The 24414-nt window shown below is 30.7% G+C and overlaps 4 protein-coding genes across 5 annotated transcripts; 3 read left to right on the forward strand and 1 right to left on the reverse strand.

The window, feature by feature from the left end:
- Window positions 1-1484: 1484 nt before the first annotated feature.
- LOC111306332 (protein trichome birefringence-like 19) lies at window positions 1485-4994 on the forward strand. Its single transcript, XM_022904229.2, has 2 exons — window positions 1485-2095; window positions 3926-4994. The coding sequence occupies exons 1-2, from the start codon at window positions 1580-1582 to the stop codon at window positions 4745-4747; spliced, it is 1338 nt and encodes a 445-aa protein (XP_022759964.2). The 5' UTR covers window positions 1485-1579; the 3' UTR covers window positions 4748-4994.
- Window positions 4995-10463: 5469 nt separating this feature from the next.
- On the forward strand, window positions 10464-12905 carry LOC111305798 (protein trichome birefringence-like 19). Its single transcript, XM_022903609.2, has 2 exons — window positions 10464-11658; window positions 11907-12905. The coding sequence occupies exons 1-2, from the start codon at window positions 11191-11193 to the stop codon at window positions 12711-12713; spliced, it is 1275 nt and encodes a 424-aa protein (XP_022759344.2). The 5' UTR covers window positions 10464-11190; the 3' UTR covers window positions 12714-12905.
- Window positions 12906-13282: 377 nt separating this feature from the next.
- On the reverse strand, window positions 13283-17690 carry LOC111305799 (golgin family A protein). 2 transcript variants are annotated; one of them, XM_022903610.2, is made up of 7 exons: window positions 17356-17690; window positions 16111-16233; window positions 15292-15483; window positions 15091-15172; window positions 14135-14199; window positions 13564-13802; window positions 13283-13442 (listed from the first exon to the last, which is right to left on the reverse strand). In XM_022903610.2, the coding sequence occupies exons 1-7, from the start codon at window positions 17644-17646 to the stop codon at window positions 13349-13351; spliced, it is 1086 nt and encodes a 361-aa protein (XP_022759345.2). In that variant the 5' UTR covers window positions 17647-17690; the 3' UTR covers window positions 13283-13348. The 2 variants fall into 2 exon arrangements, with proteins under 2 accessions (XP_022759345.2, XP_022759346.2); XM_022903611.2 differs by having other exon boundaries at window positions 13283-13802; window positions 17356-17687.
- A 780-nt stretch (window positions 17691-18470) lies between these two features.
- On the forward strand, window positions 18471-21139 carry LOC111305800 (glucan endo-1,3-beta-D-glucosidase). The gene has a single exon (XM_022903612.2). The coding sequence runs from the start codon at window positions 18707-18709 to the stop codon at window positions 20987-20989; it is 2283 nt and encodes a 760-aa protein (XP_022759347.2). The 5' UTR covers window positions 18471-18706; the 3' UTR covers window positions 20990-21139.
- Window positions 21140-24414: the final 3275 nt, after the last annotated feature.

Below are 24414 nucleotides of genomic sequence, written 5' to 3' on the forward strand. Positions count from 1 at the left end.
TTTTGTCTAAATCTTTTTAAATTTTGAATAAATCTTTTAATTTGATAAAAATAACTCAACTTTTAAAAAGTTTAGGCATACGCTACCCTACATTGAAAACAACTCGTGACCTAATTTTAGTAATTGTGCCTCGGTCAATTAGATTTGTCTACGGGACCAGGCGCTAAATAGATTTTTTAAGTTCAGTTTTGACCAGAATTATTTTTTAATTAGTTAAAAAATATTTTAATTTTAATTTTAATAACATTTAAAATATTAAAATCTTTTAGGCTCTCGTAATTTTTTTCTTTTAAATTGAATCTCTGGAATCCAACAAATCGGGTTAGACGTTGAGCAGGTACTTTCAAAGATCATTCTGTCCTGATTCGGCCCAAGTGCCGAAGCTGGACACCTCCACCATCAAGTGTTAAAATTTGCTTCAATTTTATCTCATTTTATTAATTTTTTTGGTTATTCAATAGTTAATTTCGGTCTGATCGACATAATAGCTATTTTAAATATGTTGAAGATTATAGTTTGATTTTGGTTGTTATTTTTTGTAATACAATATTATCTCATAAGAAAAACAATAATGATTGTATGATATACTAATCACAAAAAATCCATAAAGCTCTTAGAAAATGATTTGACGTAAATTTGATAATTTAAAATATTATATGATGTTATTATATAAATATGATATAAAAAGTAAATATGAATGTGATATAATTTAAAATTTTAATAATAATTATATGTTAGTTTAATAAAATTTAAAAAATATATATTTTATATTTTTGTATCGATATAAATTATAATAAATTATTGTTATTTAAAAAATAATACGAATAGATGAATTTTAATATTTTAGACAACAAAAATGCACAAATCATCATGTTTAATTTCATGCACCACAAATCTTCAAACAAAAGTGCCAGATTTTTATGATTTTCATGCAAGTTATTTAACATTAAGTAAATATCTTTTAATTTTACTAAAAGATAAAATGATTTAATGAATGTTATGAGTTATAAAACAAAATGTATACTTATTAATCAAATAGAAAAGGGAGTTATTTTTTTAATAACTTGTATTGATGAAATATGAGAATAAAAATTATTAAATAATGAGAATTTGTTTATGAATAAATATTAATGCAAAATATTCCCTCTCTCTCTCTCTCTCTCTCTCTCTCTCTCTCTGCATACGAAATGGTACTTTATCTCCACTAATAGATGCGTGAAGAAATGATTGGTGAAAAGGGAGAAATAGAAAAAAAATTCATAAAACATTTTTTTAAAAAAAATTATAATGCATTAAGGTATAATTTCTCTTTAATTAAGAAATTATAAAAATCATTTAATTTCCAAAAATTAGAAATTGAGACTACATAAAATTAAGATTTAATTTGCATAATAAATAAAATTTAACAAAAAGGCCAAAACCATACATTAAGAAAAGTAATTATCACGGCGTTATTTATTTATTTATTTTTGAAATTGCCACTAACTTTAAGTACATGCGCTAAGTCTCTTTTGAAATGCCTTGACTGTTTCCTGTGTACACAATCTATTTTCATTTTCGTCTCTCCTTGTCTTTCTAAATGAAACTTCACGCAGGGGAGCCTCCCTTGGGCGGCAGAAGCCATGCACAGCCAAAAACAACGAAAATTGTCCTAATTATAATCTTTGTTACCTTAGTTTTGCTCACTATCATCCCTGTATTTTACCCTTTACTAGGGTATCCTTTATACCTGCTAAGAAACTCTTCTTCCAAGCCATCATCCACATATGATTCTGATCAAGAACTCCAGGCTGCTTCAATAAGGATATCGGAAGGTGAGAATTGTGACATATTTTCCGGGGAATGGGTGCCAAATCATGATGCCCCTTACTACACGAACACGACATGCTGGGCGATACATGAGCATCAGAATTGCATGAAATATGGAAGGCCTGATACAGAGTTCATGAAATGGAAGTGGAAACCTGATGGCTGTGAGCTTCCTGTTTTCAACCCTGCTCAGTTCCTGGAAATTGTTAGAGACAAGTCCTTAGCATTTGTTGGAGACTCTGTGGGTAGAAACCAAATGCAGTCCTTGATATGCCTTCTTTCCAGGGTAGGTCTCTTTATTTTCCAACTAAAATTTTCTTCCATCATGCAATACATTATTTCAACAAAATTACACAAAACAAACAAATGGATAAAGTTTTTAAACCTTACAATCGAATTATTAAATAAATTTTCATATATCTAAAATATCTGCATGCGTCCGTTTACACACATATCATTTCGCATTTAACTCAAGAATTTGGTTGGTAGTTTGAAGTTACATAAAAGATGTTACCTTCATAAAAATAGTGTCTACCCTCGAAATGATTGTAGCATGAAACCTTTTGTATTCGACTTTTTCTTGTTTTGGCAAATGTCCACATATACTAATTATGAAGTGTAAATTGTTAAATTTTTACATATATATGCTTTTTATTGTCTTATATTTAACATTTTTATGGTTTAAAGTTTATGTTTGCTTTGATTTCAGAGTTTTTTTGGCCATATAGAGCTTTGGTTCAGAGTTTGCTTTCTTTGATTCAGACTTTGCTTTTGTTTAACAAAAAAAAAAAACACTCAACTTGTTAAAATTGAAGTGGTCCCCTAAAATTCTATATCAATACTTGCTTTATGCATTGAATCAATTGTCCAATCAATTGTGGTTAGAGAGCAAGGGTAGTTTACCTAAGCCACTATGTAAATCAAAGATTAGGTGAAATTACCCAAGCCAATGAATCTTTAGTGTTTACACGGTTGTTCCAATTATTAGTTCATTCACATGCATGCTAGTGCAATGAACTTTTTTCCCTCAACAAACCAAATTAAAATTAAAAATTTTCTAGCTAGTTAACATAATCATAAATGCTTGTGCCAAACAAAAATGTTACTTTTTTTAGTACAAGAAAGGCTGTAACCACAAGGAAAGGGAAATTGCAAGCATTGAAAACCAAATCTTAATTTTATGAAAATTTATTTTTTAAGAGAGATGAATTAATCATTTGAATTAAGTTTCAAATTCAAAATGTCACGCATCGAAAGCTGGTTCCACCAAGGTAATAATTTTGAACTTTTGCCTTGTGATTTAAAATAAAACAAGAATTAGGAGAAACTAGATGTTTTAAAGCATTTTTACTTCTTGCCCCCTCTTTCTTTTTTTTTTTTTTTTTTCTCTTGTGGCCTATGTACATCTAGAGAGATTTGAAAAGCTTGATTAGGACCAGGCCAAATTATTATTATTTTTTTTTTGCCAAATCGATGTTTACAAATTCAAAACCTTTTTTTATATAAATGATAGCCATTGAATTGAACAATTCCTAATCATAAATCACCACTTTTTGCCCCTATTACCTGTCTTTCTCTAAAATAATTAAGATGCTGCCAGCTATATATGTATGTTGACATTCTAACTAATCACCCATCAGGATTAGAAGAAAGAATCTTTCTGTACTAACCATATAGACAAACATTATTCCTTTAGTTAATTCACCTGTTTAATTATCCATGCAATCTGACAAAACAATTTTTGATTAAATATAATTGAATATTCTAAAGTTTCATCATATAATAACAAATGTCTGGTAGGCATAGCCCATGCATTTTTTGGTAATGTGGGCTCTTATGTTTGTTATCATTTGCTCATAAATTATATAATTCGTTTTGGTGGCTAAAAAATGTATAAGCACAATAGTATAGAAAATAAGATTTTTTGTTATAAAATAAAGTTAGCAAACCATATGACTTATAAAATTTCTTCTGTCAATGCTTATGCTTGTTTTATTAGTTCTAGTTTTTGATGTATTAATTTCATTGTGTTTGGTTATTTTTTATTAAAATGAAAACAAATGTTTAAAACTTCTTAATTCTGTTGGATTCTTAAGCTTTTACATTATTGTTTTAGGTGGAATACCCTTTAGATGTTTCATACACGGCAGATGAAAAATTCAAACGATGGAAATACACAACTTACAACTTCACCATTGCTTACCTTTGGACTCCACATTTGGTTAAATCGAAAGAAAGAGAGGCCAACGGTCCCACACAGACTGGCCTCTTCAATCTTTATCTTGATGAGTATGATGAAGAATGGACAGCCCAAATTGAAGAATTCGACTACCTAATCATCTCAGGTGGCCATTGGTTTTATCGTCCATCAGTTTTTTATGAAAATCACCAAGTTGTTGGTTGCCACTTTTGTCTCATACAAAATGTGACAGACTTGACAAAATTCTATGGCTATAGAAAGGCTTTCAGGACTGCTTTCAGGGCTATTAATAGCTTAGAAAATTTCAAAGGCATAACATTTCTTAGAACTTTTGCACCACCACACTTTGAGAATGGATTGTGGAACCAAGGTGGAAATTGTGTGCGAAAAAAGCCATTTCGAAGCAATGAGGCGGTGTTGGATGGCGATAACTTGGAGCTTTATATGATTCAAATAGAGGAATTCAGGACTGCTGAAAGAGAAGGGAGAAAGAAAGGGAAGAGATACAGGCTAATGGACACAACACAAGCAACATTGTTAAGACCAGATGGTCATCCTAGTAGATATGGGCATTGGCCTCATGAAAATGTGACTTTGTACAATGATTGTGTGCATTGGTGCTTGCCTGGGCCGATTGATACTTGGAATGATTTCTTGCTTCAAATGTTGAAGATGGAAGGCGTAAGATCATATCAAGAGAGGCTTTATTCAGTTGACAGGAAAATGAGATTCGAATAAATTCAGTTCCTTTTTACCTTTTTGTTTCTAATTATTTTGTATTCAATATTTTATTTTTCCTTTTTATTGTACTCTTAAGTGTTGATTTTTATTTTTTTTGTAAATAAAGCTTTATGTAAACTCCCCAATGTGGGAGAGCTCTCGAAATAAGGCGTAGGCCTAGTCAAAATATGTGGTTTGGTGCACAAGCTGAGTGCTGAAGTGAACACGTTTGGACGTTCAAATGAATGAAATCAGTTGGAGAAAAGAGTTGTCTTGTCATGAATAGTGGCCATATGTAGGCAAATGGATGATCTCGATTCTGCCAAGTGTCATCATCTCTTTGCTTCTTTGCGTCAGGAGTAGGAATGGGCCTTCTCAAGCCATGAGATTGGTGGTCCAAGGAGACTGGACATGGCCTAGGCGTAGCATGTTGAGCTAATGTTCGGTCTTGTTGGGTCCTGACTGACAACATCCCCAACATTCAGTCCCACTTTGACCAAAAGTAGGCCCTTGTTGTCGAATTACTTGACACGTGTTATGTGCAGAGAACGTGTCTTTGAGTGATAAAGGATTTGTGACTAAACCCTTTTTTATGTCGAAGTGTCTTGGTTGATCGGTCATGAGCTTTAATGCTCCTATCTTCCTTTTGTATGATGGAGGCTTTTCTAACCAAAATTTCAATTGGAAATAATTAATGTAATACTCTTCAATTGAAAATGCTATTTTTCTTCGAAAATGACAAATTCACATACCAAAATTTTCATAGATAATACTAAAAAAATTTTATATTTATTGAATTTATTTAATTTGTTATAAAATTTCATTGAAAAAATTATTACGGCAAAAATTTTTTATCAAAAATAATAAAATTTTATCAAAAAATTTAATTATAAAATTTTTAATTTTATATCATTTTTAATATATATTTCATGTCAATTTATTTTTAACTTTTTTTATATTTGCTTTCAAAATATAATAAATAAAATTCTAATTTCATTGATAATAAATAAAGTAATATTTTACAAAATTGTTACAAGGTTTGTAAAATATTGCAAAACTAAAATTTGTACCAATATGTTACAAATTTAATACAAATATTCCAAAATTTTTATGAATTTCGAAGCCAATTCCAATGTGTAAGGTCGAAAGCAGCTACAAAACAAAAGTGAAAATATAAAATATAAACCTAAACTAAAATATAAAATGTAAATGTAAAATTAAAACTAAACTAAGAATTATAAAACTAAATATGGAGAAAAAGGAAAAAACTAATGAATTATATAAGATTAAAGTAACTATAGTAAAAGTTTCAAGGGATGACATACAATGAAACTAGAACATTTGAACATTTTGAACAATTTTTAAATGATGATCATTTATTGGGTTACCTATCAAGTTAACCCAAACAATATTAAAAAAAGTCCTCAAAATGCCTAAATGCACATGACCCACAATGCAAACTACAACACTCTTGCACTTCGAACAATTTTTACATGATAAATTTAAGCTAAACATTAGGTCCAAACTGTATTTATAGGGCAGTCTATCAAATTAGCCCTTAAAGAGCTAGAGTAACTTTTATCCCTTAAAGGGTGGCCCTTCCACTCGGCACTGTCGGATCACTAAGGCCGACTTTCGTTCTTGCTCGACGGATGGGTCTTGCAGTCAAGCTCAAAGATTACTATTTAATTTAACATATATAACTATATAATTTAATTTATCAACCTGAAGGATAATAAAAAAACAAAGATATCTATTCAATTCATTCAGCTTATTTTTTAAAACAAAAGAAATAAAAAAAAATTATATTTCAATGAATCGCATATCATTCAATCTAAATGTTACATGAAGAACATAAGCCACACCCTTATTTCATCTAGTAATATACAAAAATTATCTTTTCATTTCTTCTTTTTAGTCTCGTATCATGTAACAACCATATAATGAATAACAAATGAATCTTTAAGGTGAGAATTCTCAGGCCGGAAGGGACCTATCTCGCTGTTTTAAAAGTCCTAAAGATGCCTAAATGCACCAAACATATGATGCACAATGCAAACTAAAACATTCTTACACTTGGAACAACTTTTAATTGATAAATTTAAGCTAACAATTAGGTCCAAACTATATTTATTGACCAGCCTATCAAATTAGCCCTTAAAAAGTACCCCAAAAGTCAACAAAATGCCTAAATGCACAAAAAAATTGAGTGATTGATATGAGCTGCATGAGATACCAATCATTCAACATGAAGAAAAATAATTCATATCTACTAGAAATTGAGCTTTTGAAAGGATTAGCTAACATAGTAACTACCTGCACATCCTACCATCATCAAACATAATTGTGAACTATCTTTGAATATAACAATTTTCATTAGTAAATGTGAAATATAATTAGGGAATGAACTGCTAAATATTAATTATAATTTTATTATAAATCTTTCAAATCTCAAGAGCTAGACAAATTGATTACGATTTTGTGATTAATTTAAGAGAGCAAATAACAAATAAACTATTTAATTTTATAAACGACGCTAATAGAGTGAAACATATCTCTTAGTATATATTTAAAAAATAAAAATAAAAATTTAAAAAAAAAATGAAACATGTGTCACTTTATTCATCTCGTTTGTAGAGTTAAAAAATTTTATTGATAAAATATCAAATAATTTTTTCAAATTAAAACCTTAAAAAAAAAGTGTGAATACCTTTGGATGCTGAGTTACAGCAGAACTTGAGAGATACCTTTATCTTTGATCTGATTTCTTTTTTCTTTTTTTTCTTTTTTTTTGTGATGGATCGATCCTTAGCTTTTATCTTGAATAACAATTATTGTTATTGAATTAATTAAAATTTTGCATGAAAAAACAATTAACAAGAGAGATGACTTCCCTTAGAGTAATTAAGCTCGTATATGGAGGAACAAAATTAGTATGAAAAACTAAAATTGCTACTTTCTATTGAAGGGTCATGAAGAAAGCAGTGATAGAAATGGCATGACTATTATCCATTTTCCTTTCAAAAAAGTTGTGACAAAAATTCATGCCAGATCCTCGAATTAACTGATAATTTTTATCTAAAAATGTGTTTCGTAGAATAAAAAAATAAAAAAAATGAATAGGAAAGGGAGAAAAAATGAAAATAAATAGAAATTTGACATTAATATATTTATATTAAAATTCAATTTTTAATAAAATTGAAATTTTATTATTTTTAATATAAAAATTAAACAAAAATCATAAAATATAATTTTTAAATATTAAAAAAATAATTTAAAAACATCCCAAAAAAAATTAAAGAAAATGAGATGGAGGTAAAATAAAATAATTTTAAAACATCCCAAAAAAAATTAAAGAAAATGAGATGGAGTTATTATATATACATGCCAAAATTTTCCTCTGACATCTGCATGAATGACGAATCTAAAAGTGTTAGATATTTAACTCGTAATTTTTTTTATAAAAATATATTTAAGCTAATCTCACAAAAAGAAAAAAAAAAAACTTTATTAACTCCAAATATATATAATGTAAAAAATTCAAGCTAATTATGGTTAAAAATCATTATGTTCATGTCCATATCTAATCATGTCCTGTCGCCAAGCGGGCAAGCCCATCATACTTGGGCCAAGCCTGGTTTGACATATGATAATGTTTTATTATTAAATAATTTTTTATTTAACTTTAACTTTGTGATATACTTTAAATAATATTATAAAAATATTTTAATGATAAATTAAAATTAAAAGCATTTAATTGAGTTTAATTGGAAAATTTGCACCTGGCACAAATATAAAACTTTTTTTTTATTATTTTATCTAAATCCACCGACAAAAAATGTAACACACATAAAATCTAGCTTTGCGCATGCCAAAACTAGTTTTTAATTTGTATGAACTTGATTATGCACTTTAGAGGACCAGCCACTAGGCCATCTATCATGATCATTGCCTACTAGAGAAATGGTGACCTGATTTGCATCCAAGAGAAAATTATTAATGAGGTTGTTCAAGCATCAACAATTTGGATGGGAATGAAAATTCCAAGGCTTTCAAAAGTTTGGTGGGTTAGGGGTCTAATCTTTGAAGATTGATGGTAGCATCTTCAAATTGCAAAATGGCTGGATGATTCTCTAAAAGGGAAAGCGATATGAGAATAAGACTAAATGTTTTAATTTGTTGGTATTCATCTTAAATTATTTTATGAGATAATTAATAAACTAAAAGACCAAATTTCAAAAAAAAAAAAAACTAAAACTAAAAGACCTAAATTAAAATAAAATCAATGCATGAATCAAATACTACTAATTTGATTTCGAAATTTAATTCAGTTAATTACATAATTATCTAGAAAATAATATCTTATAGATTTAATATTCAAATTTCAATATTTATAATTTTTTTATACTCAAAATATAGTTTTTTTATATTAAAAAAAATGTGGTGAACTTTTCATAAGTTTAAAATTGACTTATCCCAGCAGCCTCCATATTATCTATAATTCCTAAAATATTGTTTACAGGCAAATAATCAGATGCTTTTGGCCAGTGGATATATTATATCCTATCCTTTCAATTACCCCAATTTGGAATGTTTCGTGTTATGTTCGTGGATATATAGATTGGATTCATGTGTTCAAAACTATTCTTTAGACTATCCCTGCTTTAAAATATTCAGTTGTTTGCTCTATGATTAACTCTAACCAAGACTATGATTTGATAATTATATAACTATTTATGGTCTGTTCTCTCAAATATGTTCCAACAAGCATTAAATTAAGATCTCATAATAGAGTTCAATTTTTTATATGCAAAACGATGAAAAGGAGATTTGATTATTTGATATTAACCTCCTTAAAATATTATATATATATTTTTTCACACGTTATAATTGTGTATCTAAAATTAATTTTAAAAAATTATAATTACAAACAACAATTACATTTTATATAAGTAATCGACGAATTCAAATATACAATCTAACAAATGAACTCATATATAAAAATTAAATCAAATACAAAACTAAATCAAAATTAATACAATATAAATTTTTTTTTTTTTGTGAAACATTTTAATATTTAATAATCACTTTGATTCTCCATTAATCCGGAGTCAAGTTGAGTCAGATCCCGACAAGCTCTCCCAATGCCAATTTAATATACTATAAAATACACTCTAAGATTTGAGTATGAGAGCTCTTGCCATAAGAAAAAGCCACATTGGCAACGTAATTTTAGTGTTGGATTTGTAGTCTACTAGGCCCTAATTACGAAATATGAAGGCACCAAGTAGTGCAAAGAGTGGGTAATCAGCACTTCACATATTGTTAAAGCAAAAGAGTGGTTTATAAAAGAAGGATGTTGTGAAAGGTGGAAGGCATGAGCAATAAAATTTTGCAATCAAAAATTGCTTTGCTCCTAAGCGACTCCTGTCCAACATAGCACTAATAGTTATTATTGATCAAAGACCAATTTCACTTTGGGGTCACGACATGTTTGAAGTGTGAGCTAACATGGTGTGGCTCAAGGTTTTCATGAGCCTCATCATTACTGCAAATAGTTCAGAATGAAATGATATTGACTGATGATTGAAGTTAAAAACTGTTACAGGTTTCCCCTGCTGATCAGCTCTCTGCGAAAAGCAAAGAATCAGAGCCAAAAGGACTTGTAGTTTACTGCTTCCAAATGGATGATAGAGCACAAAAAGAGATGCGATCTCTTGGTAGGCTGTAATGTCAAAGTGTCACTTTTTACTGTTTGTCTTTATAAGAAATTATGTGAGTTTGAATAAAAAGAAATCATGAAATGAAATGCCAATTAAATCAGAAATTTAGGCATATCTTATAGCTATTGCATGCACCGACAAAAAAAAAACCTGGAGCAGGATGTAATCAAACATAATTTGAAGTTTAGATTATCAGATGAGAGTAAAGTTTACTGATTTTGACTGTTAATTCATGGAGCTGCTTTGATTTTTCCAACTCTTAACATATCATTATTCTATGCTTTGATTTTCTCCTTATCGTAGTTTTGAACCTTTCAATCTTCAATCTAAAGCAAAGCTGATATTATTCCTCCAAAAACAGTGGACAAAAACAGCTAAAAGAGTTTTAGTTTTGCTATACCAGAAGATAATTCCCTGTTCAGTCCAGAAGATAATTCCCTGTTCAGTTTAACTATGTGCCTAAATTGTAAAAGACAAGAATCCCATGTTGTAAAGAAGAACAAAGTTATACCAAACTTAATCTGCTGAGCTTTCTTTTGAAAAGAACAAAAAGAAAAAAGGCATTCCGATTCTTTCATTGTGATAAGTATGTAATTAATTATTCATCATGATGTCTTGGCAATTTCATGTTTATATCATGATGATCAATTAGTTGGTGTCAGTAGCTGTTTAAATGTCATTGTTAATACATATAAATTGAACAAAGCACTGAAGTTTCTTGCTTCATGCTTCTCCACTATGAAGTTCCAGGTTATTCAGCTATCCAATGGAAAGAACTCTCAACAAAACAGTTCCACTAAAGTTTTCCTGGTAACCCTTTCGCTCATTCTCATCAGTTCAATCCCTCTAGGTCTCCTGAAAAGTTCCCATTCGCCATTGCCATCTCCCAAGATTAATATAAGTAGCCTGAGAAGCATCGAGCTAGATAACAAATGTGATGTATTTAAGGGAAAATGGGTGCCTCATCCACAAGGTCCCTACTACACTAACGAAACTTGCCGCCTCATCATTGATCAGCATAACTGCATGAAGTTTGGGAGACCTGACTCGGAGTTCATGAAATGGAGGTGGAAGCCAGATGACTGTGTCCTACCCCTCTTTGATGCAGCTCAGTTCTTAGAGATGGTTAGAGGGAAGTCGATGGCCTTTGTTGGGGATTCAGTAGGAAGGAACCAAATGCAATCATTACTGTGCCTCTTAGCTGATGTAAGTTCCTAACCATTATTTGCCACCATCTATTGTCTAAAATTCTGCACATAATTATCTCCACAATCTGGAAGTTATGTAGCCAAGCTTAAACCATTTGAACTACAGTATGTCTAGGACTGCATATAAAATGAAAATGAATTCATGACAAGAGGAAGCTGCTTTACATTTATGTATTTACTTTCTGAACTTTGAAGTATGCTGTTGCATCTATCAGAGAGTGATCGGCTTTATTCTGTATCTTCCAGGTAGCATATCCAGAAGATATTTCTGATAAACTTTCAGCAGACACCAATTATTTCAAGCGTTTGTTCTATGCTGATTACAACTTCACCCTAGCAACATTTTGGTCACCGTTCTTGGTTAAATCCAGAGATGCAGACCCTGATGGTCATTCCTACAACAGCCTCATGAGCCTTTACTTGGATGAAGCTGATGAAGCATGGGCTAATGAGATAGAAAATTTTGATTATGTGATCATATCAGCAGGGCAATGGTTCTTCCGCCCACTGCTTTTCTACAACAAGGGCCAACTTGTTGGATGTCACAAGTGCAATGGAAACATCACAAGCCTTACCAGGTATTATGCATATAGAATGGCCTTCAGAACCGCTTTCAGAACTCTTCTTAGCCTTAAAAACTACAAGGGTACTACATTTTTAAGGACATTTTCCGCGTCCCACTTTGAGAACGGAGATTGGGATAAGGGAGGAAGCTGTGCTAGAATAAGACCCATTACTGGCCAAGAAATGAAGCTAGAAGAGTTTAACATGGAGTTCTACCTGACTCAAGTAGAGGAACTAAGAACAGCAGAGAAAGAAGGGAAGACAACTGGCTTAACATTTCAACTGCTGAACACTACAGAAATTATGTGGTTGAGACCAGATGGACATCCGAACAGTTATGGACATTCGATGAATAGGAATGCGACAGTAAACGACTGTGTTCACTGGTGCTTGCCAGGCCCCATCGACACATGGAATGAGTTTTTGCTATATTTGATGAAGAGGGATGCTCTACAAAGGTTAAGAGCAAAGTTGATGAAAAATGCCTGATCAAACTTACATTCTAATTGTTCTGAAGTATGCTCTCCAGTTTAAATTATTAATTCTTTGCTGCTGTAAAAAAAATATATATATTTTCATTATTTACAATACATAAAACATTTGTGGATTTGAGATTGTATTTGAAATCTTATCTGTAAAAGTATATTGTTTCATAAAGGAAATACAACAATTCTTGATCAACCGTCGTTATATCAAAATACATTATTAGTGCTCATAATACTAAAAAATCATTATAGTTCTCTTCCAGAAACAGAGTCAGTGAAATTAGGAGATGAGAAATCATTATTGTTCTCTTCCACAGTGGCCTGATGAGTGCAACCAGTAGACCTGACAGGAGCAATGGATCCAATGCAATAGAAGAACCAATAGTTGTTTTATGTTTATGATTTATCTCTGAAATAGGTAAAAAAGTTTAGGCGACAACTATTCTTTTTCCAAGATATTTCAAAGAAGAAATAAAGAGAAGCTTTGTTTCTGTTGCAAAGGTTGCTTTTTTATTGTTCCTGATCCACCAATTTGCAAGTTCCTGCATTTTCAATGTGTTTTATTCCACCGAGTTGTTGAATAATGTTTTAGCTTCACAAATTTACTTGGAATGTATCAACATCAATCTTTAGGGGTGCTTACGGGCACGTATGTATACACATTAGCAAAACAAAATGTGGGAGAAAATATGAACTCGGAACAAATATCACAATGGGAAGAACACATGGGCTTCTGTATGCAAAAGGAAAAAACATTATGAGAAAGATCAGAGTAATCCTGAGATGTTCTTCAAAATGAAATCCTGATGAAGACCAAGATGTGCAAAGCTAAAATGTAGAGCACAAAGGCCGACCTGAGTAGCACGAGCCTCTGTTGATTCTCACTCCGGCCAACAGTGGAATTAGGAAGCTTGTGATGAGAATCAACAGAAAAATCCGAGGAAGATCCCTTATCAGAAGCACCTTTTCCGAATCGATTCCTGGCAGTATTCACCTCTGCATAACTACTTTCTAGCTTTGTCCACAAACCATTCAACCTCTCTAGTTCCTTCTCTTTCAAATGAATTTCACCAACAAGGCCTTCTGCTTGTGCCTGAAAAAACATTTAAAATGTTCCTTTTGAAAATGACATCATAAAAGAAGCCTATACCAACACCAGAAAGACATTTAAACACAGCTTTTTTTTTTTTTTTGACAATGACAATATAAAGAAGTTAATGGTTGATGTAGAACACATGGTATAGGGATAAAGCTACGCAAATCCAATATCCAATTCCCAACCACCTCAGTTATGATCATGAATTGGAGGCAGCCCACTTGGGGAATATGATCAATGGCTGAAAGCTTGGAGTGAATCTCAAGAGTAACTTTTTTGTGTATATAGTTGGATTCATTTTAAATTATAGGATAAATTAAATAACTGACCTGCTTTGCAGCTAGTTGCTCAATTAGGCTGTGAAGCTGTTTGTCCAATGCCTTCTCTCTTTGAGCTGCATAAGAGACATTGATTAATCAGAACAAAGTTTAAGTGGGTTCATTTCTACCCCCAACCACCTTTTTGCACTCTTTTGTCTCTTCTTAATAACAAGAAAAGGTTCAACAAAAATTGGCATTACACAGAAAAGTAACCTCGTAATAAAGGAAGAAACATATGATAAAATGTATCTCTGCAGGCAGGAGAAGTCCTATGCTCCCATTACCACCACAAGAAGAAAGCAATTCATTCAGAATTTTTTTTTCCTTCGCTCTGTCTCTATTTACACATTAAAAGAATCACCTTTCACCAAAGTGACACAAAAGAACTTGGGAGCATTTCAAACATTTTTTCTAAAACCTTACCCATTTAATAATCGTAAAATCCCACTGACACTTCAAATCAAGATTTTAAAATATTTAAGAACTGCAAAATCCCACAAAACCTTCAAATAAAAAAAATTTAAACTAACTTCAACCAGATCATAGAAAACCCAACTCTGCTATTGCTTCGGAATAAGGGGTTCTTAATGATAACTACTTTCAATCTAGAAATGAATGAACAACAGGACACCAGCAATACAAATTTTTACAACTTCATTTGTCACATATTCCAACTTATTACTCCTTTTGTTCTTACTTCCAACATCCTATCAAAGATCTGGTTTTGATTTTCAAGAGGGACATCATAGTTGATCCTTTAAAACAGAAAAGAAAAATTAGAACAAAAAATAATAGCAAAAATGGAAGACCCCATTTAACAACAAATCAATGGCATGCCAAAAAAGAGATTATTGAAAGATCATGATATAACAAGGTAGAAGTTTGTCTCATTGACATTCATTATAAAATCAGTGTTTGTGAGCTCATAAGACAAGCACTAAAAGAAGGGCTTTGATGTAAGATACCTGGAGAAGGCTGCTTCAATGCTTTATTCTGGATATTTTCCCATTTATTCTCTAAATCTTGAATTGTCTCTTCAATTGAGCTCTGAGGATATTATAGAACTTGTCATCAGCAAAAAGAAACAGCAGCAGCAACTCAACTAAAGTAATAAGGATAAAATAGGAAAAAAAACATAGTGCAAAATCAAAAGTGATGAAATGGACCAATTCTTTTTTCTTCTTCTCTAACTTGTCTAGCATGGCAGATTTTTTTGAAGCTTCTATGTCGGCTTCATCTTCAGCACTAGTTGTGGATTCAACCACGGAGTCAGCTGGTTTTCTAGAATGACTGGCATCCATGACAGTCTGTGCAGTTTCCAATTCAGCTCTCAGACTTTTCTCAATGTCATCCATCTCCTAGGAAAAACATGAAAAATGGAGTAAGTCTTTAATTTTAATTAGAGTTATCACTATAAAAAAATGTGATTATAGTATATTAATATATATTAAGATATGCAAGAAAAAATAAATACTTTAAAAATTAAAACAAAATTAATACTGTAGAAATAAATGGGTGAAATTCTAGTTGAGCATAAAAGTGCATGATAGAACTCATCAAAAACATGAGTTTCTTGATTATCTTCAAATTCGTAGATATGCAAGATCCCTATTCCATGGCAATTTGAAATACCTTAATCATTTATAGAATTTGAAATTCATCTAGTTAGACCCTATTGAATGCATAACTGTATTGAATTTTATCTAGCTTTGAGTAATGTTTAACACCATCCCTCCCAATTTTATATAACAAATCAAATTTAAATCCATTCTCTCAAATTCATATTTTCAAACATAAGAATGAAGTTCTAGAAACAGCATATCCACCTAGAGGCACATCCTTCCTAAAATACAGATGCTTTAACATGACAGTGTATCATAAGAAATCCTATAATATTAAAAAATAGGTCTTGAGTGTAATTTGATGAATCATATAGAAGTCATGAAAGCAGAATGTAGAATAAGTTTTGGAACCTCTGCCCTGACCTTTAACTTTGCACAAAGCATATCTGCTTCTTGTGCCTTCTCATGTATTTTATTCTCACAATTTGATATAGCCCTTTCATATGCAGTGTTTTCTTGTCGCAATGTCTCCTCTCTCAATTGGGCCTGGTCATAAGAAGTGTTGTCAAGTATTAGTAGGGAAAAGGTAAACATTACCCATGGATATGGAATTTTGTTGAGAAAAAAAAACTCTTCCACATATCAAAACATGCTGAAAAGCAAATATCTAATCTCAAAATCAGTACTAAAGAAATGCTAACAAGTGAATAACTTTTTCCTTCACTCCTATATGCATTATCCCTTGTCTGATATAAGATCACACCCTAAGAAATGAAATTTCAAAAGCAGCCTGCCTTTTAAATTTTTTAATGTCACAACTCACAAGCTATCATAAAGCTACACCAAATGCCAGAAAACTTAAAGTTTCCTGTCACAATTAGCCAGTTAACTCTAAACAAACTTCAAACTTGATGTTGCAAATGAAGATGGTAGTTATACAAAAGCAAAAAAGCTTGTATTTAATAATGCATAAACAGACATTAATCACTTCTTTATCTGTAATTAGAATTGGCAATCTAAAACATACGCAGCAACACGACATGAACACAATACAAAAAAAAGGACACAAGAGTGATACAATTTAAAATTTTAGCAATAACCATATATGGATTTAACAAAATAAAAAAAAATGTATTTCATATTTGCATGTTGACACAAATTGTGACATGTAATTTTCGTATAAAACATGATACAAATACATGAATTTCAATATTTTACATGACAAGAATAGATGAATTGCTAAGTCTATCTGTAATAGATGAAAAGTAACTTCATCTGCCTTAATAAGTTATCTTTTAACCCACAATATAAAACTCCTCATTGAAAACAAATACTAAAAAAAGAAAGCATAAAACTTGCTCAAATAAATTCAATCAAAATTGAAAGAGAATGTATTGTACATAGCAATTAGAACAAAATTCAAGAAAAGAAATGAAAAAAAAAAAAAAAAACTTTACAAATTGGATAACATTCAAAGGGAAAAAGCTTCATTACAATTACACCCACCAAAAGAAAACCATTAAGACAGAACCTAGATGAGAAAATGCAAGAAAAAATTAAGCTTGAAAAATCACAACTAAATAAAAAAAAAAACCCAGAAAATAATTCAAATAAAAAACTATATACCCAAAGTATAGAAAAGGAAGAATTAAAGAATAAAAAGAAAACCTGCTGACGAGTAGCAGAGTGAGCGTTGAGTTGGAGAGCAAGAGCGGCATTGGAAGCCAGAGAGTGGGCGTGGAGATGAGGGAGGCGTTGGGAGATGTCAGGAGGAGGTAACCTGAGACGTAGATCTTGGATCTGACGGCTGAGAGAGGAAGCCTTTCGGTCCAATTCCTGAACGTACTTTTGCTGCTCTGTAGAGAAAATTAATGGGATATTGTCGGCATCATCGTCTTGACTGTTGTTTCCTCCGTGGCCTCCGACCACGTCCGCTGCCCATGCTAATAACCCCGCCATATCTGTGTCTGGTTCAAAGGATCTGCAAGCTTTGCGTTTTGAGATTGGGGATCTCCTCCTGTGCAAAATTCAAACGAATGGGCTGGGCCGGCCTGGTACAGCCTAAGATTGGGCTCCATCTTGATCTGGCCGTGTTATATTGGTCGTGTCAGCTCGTGGCAGTGGTTTTGGATCAAATACCATTCAGCTTGATTATTTCCTATTCCATTTTATATGAATCGAATTTTATAAAAATATTGAATTGATTAGACCATCGATTTTGTTTAATTTATCAGTTTTTTTTAATTTATTTTTATATTTTAAATACATTTAAAAATTTAAATGTAAAATAATTATTTTATTTTATAAAAATTAAAAAACATATAAAATTAATAAAATATATAATTCATTAGAATATTTTTATTTTTTTTTTATATAAAAATCAATTCGAATCAAATTAAAATATAAAATATTCGAATTTCGATATTCACATATTACAATTTTTTTTTTAATTCTTCAATATCTTAGATTTGCTGATAAGAAAACTTTGAAGTAAGGACTTCACCGGTTCACCCCAATTTCCTTGCTTGCAAGTTGTGATGGGGTGTAAAAACCGTGTTGAATATATATTAATATGCAGTCCCAAAAGCCTGAATTGGAATGCCCCCAGTTCTATACATTTTGTTAACCTCTTAAGCATTGAGAAAAAAAATTCAACGTAAATTACAATTTTAATTTATTTAACTTATATAATTATTTTTTAAAAAATAAGATATTTTAAATAATAAATATAAATTTTAAATTTTAATACTTGTATTCTAAAGTTTCGAATCTTATGTAACCCCAAATTATTTATTATCCCTTCCTTGGTTTGTTTACATATTCTAAGATTTTGAAAAAGAAAAATGTTTGCATGGCTTGCAATCCTTGACAATCCCATATTCATCTTCTTCCTCCTCCCTACTTAACTTCCAATCTAATTTAACCCTTCTTCCTTCATTTTGTTTCTTAAAATTTTGATTTTGCCATTGATGAACATCACCATTTAAAAACAGGCTACCTCTGTTTCCTCCCACTTTCCATGCACCGAATGCCAACAAAGTTCATTCAAATCAAGCCAATAAAAGAAATGTTGAAAAAACTAAGGAGAAAAGTCAAGACCATAGTTACAAAGTCCTGTAAAAAGGCAAAAAAACCTTCTAAACCCCCAAAATCACCATCTCCCTCGCCACCACCATCGCCATCTCTATCGCCATCTCCATCTCCATCTCCATCTCCATCTCCGCCAATGTCACCACCAAAACCTCAAACCCCCCAGAAAAGGTACCCTTTTCTCTTCCCCAAAGTACAGTCCTCAGTTCTCCCTGACCCTTCCCTTTTCTTCTCCCCTGACCTCCTCTCAACTCCTCTCCCTACAAACTCTTTCTTCCAAAACTTTACTCTTAAAAATGGCGATCAACCTGAATACATCCATCCATATCTCATCAAATCAGCTGACTCTTCCATTTCTATCTCCTACCCATCTCGCTTCCACAACTCTTCGTTCTTGTACCAAATTTTTATCTCTGATCTGACCATCTTTGCGACAGATAAAACCCACCCAACTTCACTGAAAAACCATATAATCTCTTCTTACAGTGATTTAAGTCTTACTATAGATCTCCCCTCTTCAAACCTCCGATTCTTTCTTGTCCGAGGTAGTCCCTTTTTAACCTGTTCTGTAACAGGCAATACTCCAATATCAATCTCTACGATTCATGCAATTCTCTCATTTTCTTCAAATAGTTCACTCACCAAGTATACCATTAAGCTCAACAACAATCAAACTTGGCTTATATATACATCTTCACCCATCAGTCTGGAGCATAATCTTTCTTTGATCACTTCTGGTGGGTTTTCGGGTATTATTCGGATAGCTGTACTGCCAGATTCTGATCCAACATATGAGTCCATTCTTGATCGGTTCAGTTCATGCTATCCAATCTCAGGTGATGCAGTTTTCACTAAACCATTTTGTTTAGAATATAAATGGGAAAAGAAGGGGTGGGGAGATTTGCTTATGCTTGCACATCCACTTCATCTTAATATTTTATCTAGTGACGATTGTGATGTTAAAGTTTTAGAGAATTTTAAGTATAAAAGTATTGATGGGGAGCTTGTTGGTATTGTTGGTGATTCATGGGTGTTGAAACCACACCAAGTTTCAGTAACTTGGCATTCTATTAAAGGGGTGAAAGAAGAATCATATCCTGAGATTGTAACTGCTCTTTGTAAGGACGTTGAGGCCTTGAATTCATCGGCTATAACAACAACATCATCTTATTTTTATGGGAAGTTGATTGCGAAAGCAGCAAGGTTGGCTTTGATTGCTGAAGAAGTGTGTTTTCTTGATGTGATTCCAGCAATAAGGAAGTTCTTGAAGGATACAATTGAGCCATGGCTGGATGGGACTTTTAATGGGAACGGTTTTTTTTATGACTCAAAATGGGGTGGAATTTTAACTAAACAAGGGTCAGCTGATTCGGGGGCAGATTTTGGTTTTGGAATTTACAATGATCACCATTATCATATTGGTTACTTCCTTTATGCGATTGCTGTCTTGGCCAAGATTGACCCAACATGGGGAAGGAGGTATAAGCTCCAAGCTTATTCACTTGTGGCAGATTTTATGAACTTAGGCAGGCGATTAAATTCAAATTATCCACGTTTGAGGTGTTTTGATTTCTATAAACTCCATTCTTGGGCTGGAGGGTTGACTGAATTTGCAGATGGACGGAATCAAGAAAGCACTAGTGAAGCAGTGAATGCATATTATTCTGCTGCATTGATGGGGTTAGCCTATGGAGACACTCATCTTGTTGCAACTGGATCAACACTTACAGCAATGGAGATTCAAGCAGCACAAACATGGTGGCATGTAAAGGAGGGAGGTAATCTGTATGAAGAAGAATTCACAAGAGAGAACCGAGTGGTAGGAGTTTTGTGGGCTAACAAGAGGGACAGTGGCCTTTGGTTTGCTCCTCCTGACTGGAGAGAGTGCAGGCTCGGAATTCAGTTGCTACCCTTATTGCCTATCAGCGAGGTTTTGTTCTCTGATATTGGCTTTACTAGAGAGCTTGTGAACTGGACATTGCCAGCACTAGGAAGGGATGGAGTGGGAGAGGGATGGAAAGGGTTTGTCTATGCCTTGGAAGCAATTTATGACAAAGAGAGTGCATTGGAAAAGATAAGAAACCTGAATGGTTTTGATGATGGGAATTCACTTACTAATCTGTTGTGGTGGGTTCACAGTAGGGGTGATGAACATGAAAATGAAAGCGGTGCTGGGGGAAAGTATTGCTGGTTTCCTCACTATTGTCATTAACTTCAGTTGTCTTATATTGGATTGGGTGAATAAATTAAACCATGAAATGTTGCTTCTGGAATTAGTTCTGCTATTTTCATGACTCTGTTGCTTAATGCTATATATGAATTGATATAAAGTTCCAAGTTAAATGGATTCATTAATTTGATACACTGTGCTGTTTATTTAGCTGAAATTTCATTTCTTTCTAATCAATGGTTTTTATCAGTAATGCTCTCCCTCTTCACTTGCTTAGCCTTACACCAAAAGTTATGCTGAGTACAAGAACGGGATCAAACTTATAAGCTGGTTCCATTTTCCTTCACAATTACAAGTTTTAATTATAAGAGACATCACAAAATATAAGATGAACATGAGTTTTCAATGGCCATGAAACTGGGTTTGCAACCTAAAAGGCAGTTCAAAATGGAGTGAAGTATACCACAAAGAAACAAGTTTTCCAGGTTATTGTATCTCTCTGAAACATCTTAACTGTCAAATTAGCATTCGTTGATTGTCATGTTAAGAATCATTTCAATTAATTCAACTCAATGTGTCCATCTATTTACAAAATATTTTATTATTAGAATAAAATAACATTATTTTTATATTAATATTTTAAATATGTTTTAAAATTATAACTAAAATTATAATATTTATTAATTTATAGATATGGATAAAATCTATTGGCCAGAAAAAAAGATATGGATAAAATCAACATATGCTTTGGATCGTGCAACAATTTTACTTGTCAATGGGAAGCCCAAAAGAACAAACTTAGTTGGGCCAACCTTCACTTTGAGTTCTAAATTATCTGTTTCTTTTTTCAAAAGAACAGTAGTTAAAATATGTTTTGAAGAGAAAAAAAAAAATCTTCTCAATCAGCATCAATTTGATTTAAAAATTTTACTAGCAAGTTAGAGAGTTGCCATATATTTCATCAAATTAAATCTTCAAAAAATAAATTTAATGAGACGCGTAGGTAATTTTCTAGCATCAGATTTAAAAACTTCATCCATAACGTAAAAAAATAAATTTTTTAACCAAAAATAAAAGGGTAAAGGCTAAAAATACTTTCGAATTCTAATTTAATAATTATTTAAATTTTTAATATTTTATTACAATTAATCAAACTTTTAATTTTTTATTTCGATTTAATTAAAATTTTAATTGGATAAAATTTAATCAAACAATTCAACCTTTAAAAGATCTTAAAAAAAGTGGGAAAGAAAAAATATATTTTTTATTTAATTTTTATACATATTAATTTTTTAATGTGATAAATTTTCATTTATTTTATTGGTATCATATAAATTTTTATTTTAATTAAAAAATTAATGATGTTAATTTTTAATTCAAATTAAAATTTAATTAGATTCAAATAAATATTGAAGCAATTAATTAATTATAATAAAAAATAAAAACTTTAATGATTTTTTTATTATAGTTTTAATAGTTGGATACTTAATGCAATAAAACAGTGAAACTTTCATGACCTAATCATTTCACGATATATAATGTTAAAAGAAAGAGAGAGGAAGCTTTCCATGGCTTGAAATTGAAGTTACAAGAAATCCATCTGCCATAGTTAGCTCAACAAATCTCGACTTCAAAAGGCTTATTTAATCCATGCCTTGCTCAATAAAACAAAAACATAATAATAAATTAATAAAACAAAGTTCCCATGATGAAACGAATCTCCATAAAATTAATAATTATTGTGGCTTTTTTTTTTTTAATTGTTTCTTACCCTATAAACAGCACATTTAAAACAAACAGGGGCAGTTGAAACAAGATTCAGATCTCAGCGCTGACTTGTTGGGATTTTTTTTTTTTTATCTAGGACCCGTTAATAATTATCGTGGTTTTTTTTTTTTAATTGTTTCTTACCCTAAAAACAGCACGTTCAAAACAATCATGGGCAGTTGAAATAACAATAACATCTCAGCGTTGACTTATTGGGATTTTTTTTTATCTAAAATTTTTAATGTTCGATAATTATTTTAGATTTTAATTAATTTAAAATTAAATTAAGGTGAATCTTATAAGAGATAATAAAATTTTTAAATTTATTTTTTTATTTATAAAATTTTAAAATTAAAATTTTATTTAAAAACTATCGAACTCTTTATCATTTAAAATTTAATAGCTTATTGAGATATTATTTATTAGTAAATAAATGATTAATCCCAACTCGGCTTCGGAGTTTTTTCTTCACCTTCCTTTGCTTTTTGTCTTTAATGTATTTTCTCTGTCCAAATTGTTTAGGTCATATTGAATTTTATGAAATTTAAAATAAGTTTTAATTTTAATATATTTAATATTAAAATTTAAATTTTTTATAAAATTAAAGTTTTATAATTTTTAATATTAAAAAATAATTTTAGAACATCTCTAAAAAATTTAAAAAAAATAAAAAAGAGAGAGTAACAATTTTCTACTTTATCTGTAGTGAATTTCTTTTACAATCGCATTACCTTTTAATAAATTATTAAATTTTTAATTTTAATAATCAAAATTAAATTTCGATAACTTTAAATACAAATGAAAAACTTAATTATTATTATTTTTAATTATATAAAAAAATAAAAATTTAATAAAAAAAATAATTTGAAATTAGAGCTTGATATTTCGTTAACGCCTTTAACCACCGTGACAATGAAGTTTCACTTTTCCATGTTGGATAATGTTGTGATCATTTACACTTTTTAATCAATTCCGACAGCATTTTATCCAAGCTTTTTATCTTTTTGTTATTGGACAGCACCCTTAATACAAAATTTTGGCTCTATGCTTAAATTCAATTCATCTTTTGATCTTGTGGGTTTGTACTGAGAATTTTAAAATTCTTAAAAATTTTAAAATATTAATATTTTGAAATTTATTAATTTAAAATAATAGAATTTGTAATTATATTATTTGAATAAATATATTTTTTAAATGTTTGAATTTAAAATTTATTTTTTAAAAAGAGACCGTTGCTTAAGAATAAAAAAATATATATTAAATTTAAATTTTAAATATATTAAATATATTATTTTAAAATAATTATATAAATCAATTAAAATAACTTTCAAATTTAATTTTAAATTAAACTTCTTAAAAAGAATCTTATTTTATCAACTTTGATGGCATATATGCTACTACTATTAAACTAGTTATATCAAATGGACACTTTTTAATTTTCAAAATACTTTTGCAACTTTTGACTGTCTCCCCTACTTAATCCTCAAAACATAATTCAAATTTAGCTTGATATATAAATTTATTAATTCTCATTAAGAAAGTTAAAAAAAAACCCCTTATTAAGAAAGTAGAGATTTAAATTAAAAAAGCTCATTTTTTATGGAATTCTTCATATGTGCCAAACAAAACTAATATTTGCATTTTGGATCACAAAGAACAGAAGTTTTAAAATTTAAGATTGTTTATTGAATGCTAAGTTT

This window comes from Durio zibethinus, chromosome 21 (assembly GCF_047325235.1).
Source record: "Durio zibethinus cultivar Kanyao isolate XHJ-2024 chromosome 21, ASM4732523v1, whole genome shotgun sequence".
Classification (NCBI taxonomy): domain Eukaryota; kingdom Viridiplantae; phylum Streptophyta; class Magnoliopsida; order Malvales; family Malvaceae; genus Durio; species Durio zibethinus.

Coding starts and splice junctions, on each gene's coding strand:
- LOC111306332 (XM_022904229.2), top strand. CDS start 1,580: ATGAAACTTCACGCAGGGGAGCCTCCCTTGGGCGGCAGAAGCCATGCA. Junction 2,096..3,925: donor TGATATGCCTTCTTTCCAGG/GTAGGTCTCTTT, acceptor TTATTGTTTTAG/GTGGAATACCCTTTAGATGT.
- LOC111305798 (XM_022903609.2), top strand. CDS start 11,191: ATGAAGTTCCAGGTTATTCAGCTATCCAATGGAAAGAACTCTCAACAA. Junction 11,659..11,906: donor TACTGTGCCTCTTAGCTGAT/GTAAGTTCCTAA, acceptor TGTATCTTCCAG/GTAGCATATCCAGAAGATAT.
- LOC111305799 (XM_022903610.2), bottom strand. CDS start 17,646: ATGGCGGGGTTATTAGCATGGGCAGCGGACGTGGTCGGAGGCCACGGA. Junction 16,234..17,355: donor ACTCTGCTACTCGTCAGCAG/GTTTTCTTTTTA, acceptor TCTTATGACCAG/GCCCAATTGAGAGAGGAGAC. Junction 13,443..13,563: donor CAGAGGCTCGTGCTACTCAG/GTCGGCCTTTGT, acceptor TTTTGCATACAG/AAGCCCATGTGTTCTTCCCA.
- LOC111305800 (XM_022903612.2), top strand. CDS start 18,707: ATGCACCGAATGCCAACAAAGTTCATTCAAATCAAGCCAATAAAAGAA.